Below are 7021 nucleotides of genomic sequence, written 5' to 3' on the forward strand. Positions count from 1 at the left end.
AGATCATAGTCTTCATGGTCTTAATTCTTGCTTAGCAAGTAGCAAATGAAAGGTCTGATACAGCGATTCTTTTTCTTAATGGCCTCTCCTGGGATATGAAAGAATACTGTTGAGAAGAAACAGACAATTATTTTATTTTCTAAATATATTTACAGTTGTTAATTTGTGTAGGGTTGATTACTTAGGAACTCTATGTTTAATTTACTTTACACTCTACCCAAGCCCAAACAAAGCAGAGACAAATAATTTCAGGAAAACATTGCATATTTGGGGTCAGATGTATATAGGTAATTATTCCTTTCTCCCTCTAACATTTTTTTCAAGCACTAGTTTTGTTTTTTATATTCTATGTACTGTAGATCTAAAAATATTGGGGTTATTTTTTCCAACAATGATCAATTGCAAGGCATCCTGACTGATGCACATCCATCAATTATGTTATCTAGTTTTGAAAATAAAGCAAAAGTGAAAGTTATTTGTCACCTAAAGTACAATTACCTTTCACTAAATTTTAACAACAGAAAGCAAGAGAAGAAATACAAAACAGAATATAAATTAAATTACTGTGGCATAGATTATATAAAAGAAAATCACTCTCCTTTACTATCCATTTCTCAATATTTATATTAACCCAGCTAAATAAAGTGAGCACGTATTGTGGTTCAGCCAAGCAGTATTTTATGCGGGTCCTTGATAAAAATATAAAACATAAACATTGATATTATTCTAAATATACCACAAAACGGAGGGATTACATTTGGATCCCTTAGTCTCGCCTTCACATCTGGTGGGCGAGACAAATATTTAATTGATAAGGCATTGATTAATTTATTTTTAATGATCTTCTTTGAACATTCACATACCTAATGATCACAGATGAGTTATATTCATCATACACCGAGGACTCTCAATTCTTTGTCTTCATATAATTGCTGTCTTAAGTTCTTTACAATGAATATTAATTAAAAACAAAACTTTGAGCAATCAATCTTTGATATACAGTTTTCTGTGTGTAATTAGCTACTTACAAGTTAACTAAATCATTAATATTCATATCATGGCAAACTTCAAATTTTATAGCATCAAAGCAACTGCCTTAAGGTTGGTGGTACAGGGATGCAGGGGGCAAAATTGCCTTCTTGTGGTTTTGCAAGTGATGAGAGGAAACAAAATAAAGAATTGGAAAGAGTGGGAAAAGATGGCTTGGTAGTACCTACCTCTTATATTTGGAAGGTATATCAAACTTAATTTTTTGTAATCTTATCCCCCCCCCCTCAAAGGGCCTGACACAATTCCTGGTTGAAGTGTGAAATATCAGGAAATAGAGCCTATCTACAAACTGTCAGTAACTACAGTTTTCATTGATCAGGATACCGACAGTTTTTAGAAGTGCTTTGCTAATATACCAAACATTTGCAGAGATGTATGTTCACCATAAACAAATCACCTAGATGACTTTGTTTAATAGAAAGATGGCACAAAATCTGGTATTCCTAGCACTAATGATGGCTACTGTGATTGATTTTCAAACAGTTTCCTTCAGTCAGCAGCAAAGAGGCATGCAACGTCTTGAAGCAAACTTAGAGACTTTGGTGAATGTAGAAAAGCAATGTACCATTGACTTGGTGATAAAGAAGGTATACTGTCCACACAGAAACTTGACAGAAGTTCCAGATGATCTTCTAATGGACGTTGAGATTCTTGACTTACAGTCCAATCGTATCCATACTCTGGTAAATACTTCTTTTACAAGATATACCAACCTTATCATCCTGAACCTATCCGGGAACAATATCTGCTACATTGAACCTGCCACTTTTGCCACACTGACACATTTGCAGGATCTTGATCTGAGTTATAATCAGGGTATTCAGTTGAGAAACCCAGGTGGAATCCCATGGTCTTGGAACCTAACCAGGATAACACTAGCAAACTGCAACATTAAACGTCTTCCGACAGACTTTATGGAGTGGTTCCCAAAGCTTAGAGATGTGAGCTTCCTTAATAATGATATTTCAAATGTCAATGTAACATGTTCTCCATTCAGAGCAGAGCGAATCACCAAGATGTCTTTCTGTGGTAACCAGATCCATGAACTGATTCCTGAGACATTTAGATTGGACTGTGATGTTGATTATCTGGATTTGCTGAGAAACGGAATCATTCGCATCTCTCCACATGTTATCAGTTTGCTTCGTGTGAAGAGTTTATCGTTTGGTTGGTTCAGGCTCACCAGTCGTTCATGGATCAATCTCTTCACAGGAATCGCTCAATCTGGGATTAGACAACTATCGATGCTCAACACACCCTTAGACATTACTCTAGATTTGTTTAATCCCTTGCATAACTATCCTCTTTTCAAGTTGCACCTATCTCACATCTACCTACAACGTATCAATCACTCTGCTTTTTCGAATCTAACTCAAGTAGAACAACTTACGGTTGAATATAATGACATCAGTGTTATTGAACCAGAATATTTCTATGGAATGAAGAAACTTAAATTCCTCCAATTAAGTAATAATTTTATGAAAACAATTAACCCATTTAATACGACTTGGAGGAATGATATACAGGAGTTGTTGCTGGATCACAATGACTTGATGGAAATACATGAGAATACATTTAGTGGCCTTCATTATCTATCTGTACTAGATTTGGCATCTAATAAGAATCTAAGATATCTCAAGGTAACAAGTGCTACAGGACTACACAATCTTCAAGTCTTGAATGTGACAAAGACTAACCTTAACACACTATTGTTAAATGCTCCCTTACTCAGAACTATAGTTATTTGCAGATCTGTTGCTATGATAGCTAAAATTTTACAACCAGGGGAAACTTTTGCTCATTCTCGCTCACTGGAAGAGATATTCCTTAATAAATCAAATGTTTATTTAAATCGGATTTTGGACAGAGAGCACAACATATCTCTGTTTGATGGTTTGAACAAGCTCAAAATAATCTCTTTACGGCAGAATCTAATAGTGTCCATTTTGCCAGGAATGTTTTGGAAGCTTCGTGCCCTTGAAATACTTGATCAGGATACGTGTGGAATAACAGAAATAGATTCTGATGCCTTCCATGGACTCACTTCCCTCCATACATTAATTCTAGAGAATAATGAAATTCAGCAACTACCACATGATCTGCTATTTACTCTGAAAGGACTGCAATCATACAATCTGAAAGGGAACAAGATATATTATCTTGACGATGCCATATTTGCAAATACAACCAATTTGACAGAGTTTGTAATGAGTGAAAACCAGTTTGCAGCATTGAATCAAAGCACATTTATGCCTTTATACCAAACACTTACATCACTTGATATTTCACAGAATCAGCTGGATTGCAATTGCAAGATAGCATGGCTTCTCGACTGGTTACAGAGTTCCTCAAATCTAAAACTTGTTGCTGAAAGCAAAACAATTTGTTCAATGGCATCACTTGAAAACTTAGGAGGTAAACCACTGTTGACATTTGATCCAAAACACTACTGTGGTCCAGATATAGGCCTCCTTTGTTCTCTTCCACTTGCACTTGTTGGACTATTTGCCATGATGTTTGCCATCCACCGCTATCGCTGGCTTTTTAGTTACAAACTCTTCTTGCTGAAGCTGGCTGTAGTTGGTTACCAGGAAGTTGTAGATGCACGTCATCATGGTGATTTTGAGTACGACCTCAACATCATGTTCCTGGAGGATGATGAACAGTGGGTCCAAGAGCACCTAAGACCAGTTCTTGAAGAAAGGCTTCCAAACTTCAATAGAATCGTCTTTGGTGATGAGGATCTTGTGATTGGTATGCACTACTTCGATGCTGTCTTCCATGCTGTTGAGAAAAGCTTCAAGACTGTCTTGCTTTTCAGCCGTGCTGCTTTCCAGGACAACTGGTTCATGATCAAGTTTCGAGTGGCCTTCGAGCAGGTGAATGATGCTCGGATGGAGAATATTGTGGTGATCTTCATTGAGGACATCCCTGATGCAGAGCTACCATACCTGGTCAGGTTGTACTTGAGTGAGAGAAGAACCTATCTCTGGTGGGTGGAAGATGAGAGACATCAGGAATACTTCTGGAATGAACTAATTCTAACTCTCCAAAGCGATAATATGAGATGGAATAACATGATCCCACTTGAATGAAAATAGTCATACAAAAGTTCCTGATGAATCGAGAAAAATTACATTTCCCTGAAGTTATTAGCTACTTGTACTTTACTATTCACAACATTCAACAGTTTCCTTTCTTCTGCAATACAACTGACAGAAAACATAAAACTCTGGAAAATAAATGAGAAAAGTACAATCCTAGAGCATTGTATTACAAGCTACTGGAGGTCTGATATAAACATAATTTATCAATGGGCTGTTTAAACATTGTACATTTGTCTCAAAATATGGAGAAAAAAATCAGGACAGCTCAGAATTCGTTGGGACATAAGTGGCAACTTTTTTTTTGCCTCAGAAGAGTTCAGACTGTTTTCTCACAATGTGAGGTTGCTACCATTGCTATAATTCTAAAAGAGAGCTGCCCTCTCTTTAATCATATTTTTTTTTGAGGTAAGTTATACTAAGTGCCAATATGTTTGCTATTTTTTCAATGATTGAGGAAAGTATCACAGTTCTTCTAATAAACTCTTTTACATTGAGACAAATAATACACTTCCATCTTGTTTCCAAGTACTAAATACATATGTCTAATTGTCTGAAAATCAAGCTTTTCATGAGTTGGTTACAAATGCATGTATTTTGCAATCTACAGGCCTAAGAATACTAAACTGTACAAATAATGAGAGCTGATCAATTTTTTCCAGTATTGACACATAAATGTACAAGTTTTATTTCCACACAAATAGATAAATATGATTTTACAGCATTATAAAAGTATAAAGCAATGTCCTACAACATACAAATATATAAATCTTATAATCAATTTTTACTCTTCAATGCATGGTTTGCATTATGCTAACAGTCAATATCATAGGACTGGTTGCATATTTAATCTTATAGGATGCATGCTGATGCTAATCTTCACTTGATTGAATAGGGAAGTAATAACCATTATGTATGATGACGCTCAAAAGTTTGTTTTTGTTTGAAGAATGACATGTCTAAAATTTCAAGAACAATTATAAGAATGAAGATAATTGCAAAATGTAGCTTCAAATTATGTACTACTGCTCATAGTACACATATATCACTATAAGAGTCCTGAGGCAGCATAATTTGGATTTAAAAATAACACTCATTCCTGAAGGGTGCACCCCCATTAATAGTTAGTGTCATATCTGGTATATTGGGGGGATATTGGTTAAAGGTATTGTTTAACTTTGTGAGCAGCCGATTTAAAAAATTCTCAAACCAAGATGAAACATGTGTACAAGTGCATGTATTAGAACTAATAAACCCTGAAAACAACCATTATTGAGAATGAAAAGCTAAAACTACAAGGCAAACCCCGATTTTGTAAATAGGCGTCTAATAGACGCCTAAATAGTACACATAAGTGTATGGGATGAAATTAAGATGGTGTTTCCGGTCACTTTATATTTCAATTTTTGAAGCACTAAATAATTATTTTCGAACGCAATTTTTTCTGGGCTTCATTTTTGTAACATATCACACACACAGGTGACAAGTGTGACCTTCTAGCTCAGATTTTTTTAAAGTCAAACCAATGTTAACCAATCTCTTTAATAATAGTTTCATATTTTCTTTTAGTGAATCACATATTCCAGAAAATACAAATAATTAAAGACAAATAATGGGATTTTGATACTTCAGGAAAAATATATCTTTGCAAACAATAAGCATGCATAAACTGGAAAGTAATGAAAACAAAGTAAATGGGACATCCAACATGTCAAAATCATTTCTACAGATACATGTAGTTCCTACATACATTGTTTGGTTTATATTTTTTTAATTCATGCAGATTACACTAAAGAGTGCAAGACAGAAATCTTCAGTATAGTTCTGCTTTTAGAGTGTATTTCACCATACATCTTTTCACTCCACAAGATGGAAACAACAGAAAAATTACATAAAAACATAAATTATACATATATATCGATTGCTGACAATACGAGTTAACAAAATGACACAATATTACTCTTTTATACAACTATATATATATCTACAAATGGAAATATATGAATAAAAAATTTATTTACATAGAATGTACAGAGTAAGCTACTACGAAGAATTACAACCTAAGTTGTAGTTATGCAGTTACTTACATGCATATAAGCAAGATGCAAGGAAATCTACTAATTTAAGTAATGTGATATATTCTAATGTAGAATGTAGGAACAGAACATTGTTATGATTTGTATTTCTAAACAACACCCAGAGTTCTGGTGGATATTTATTCAATTCATTAGGTCTTAGTTTCTTTTAACATCTACAGTATAGCTAGATGCAACTCCATGTATATTGTGATTTTTATGGTTGGCATGTTGGAATAGATTAAAAAGAGTATCCGTTGTTTATCATTCTAAATGAATTATTGTCAATGAAGAATGCATCAATTCCAACACAATTTGTTTTCACTTCTTTCAAGATTAGTATTCAATTTTCTCTTTTTTTCATTATTTACAGTGAGTCCCATGAAAAACAAAACTCCAAATTGTCATTGCTATATCATAAGTTCAGTCACAATTACATTTCATAAATTACATACATTGTAAAACTCAGATCCTCCACTTTCATATGATTCAACTTATAATATGAACATTTCGTGCATGAGAGGGGATACAATATTTGAATAGAGTGTACAAAAAGCTAATGAGGCTAGCGGTTTTTCATTTCAGTCAGAAAATCACAATTCCAGTAGGTTGTTCTTCATCATTTTCATACATGATACCTCAATCAAGTAAATTCATGCAGGAATAGAAATAAAGTAATGTAATGCTAGCATTTCCATAATTTTACAAAACAAACGTCACTGCAGGACTGCCTGCATAACAACGAAAAGGTTCATTTTTTTTCACTCAGAATCAGTCTTGTCGGGTATATTT

General features: G+C 34.2%; 1 protein-coding gene across 1 annotated transcript; it reads left to right on the forward strand.

Annotated features, from left to right (window-relative positions):
* The first annotated feature begins 1505 nt into the window (after window positions 1-1505).
* On the forward strand, window positions 1506-4145 carry LOC129253573 (toll-like receptor 3). The gene is made up of 2 exons (XM_064106157.1): window positions 1506-2426; window positions 3342-4145. Exons 1-2 carry the CDS (start codon window positions 1506-1508, stop codon window positions 4143-4145), a joined length of 1725 nt encoding a protein of 574 aa, XP_063962227.1.
* Window positions 4146-7021: the final 2876 nt, after the last annotated feature.

This window comes from Lytechinus pictus, chromosome 2, assembly GCF_037042905.1.
Source record: "Lytechinus pictus isolate F3 Inbred chromosome 2, Lp3.0, whole genome shotgun sequence".
Classification (NCBI taxonomy): Eukaryota; Metazoa; Echinodermata; class Echinoidea; order Temnopleuroida; family Toxopneustidae; genus Lytechinus; species Lytechinus pictus.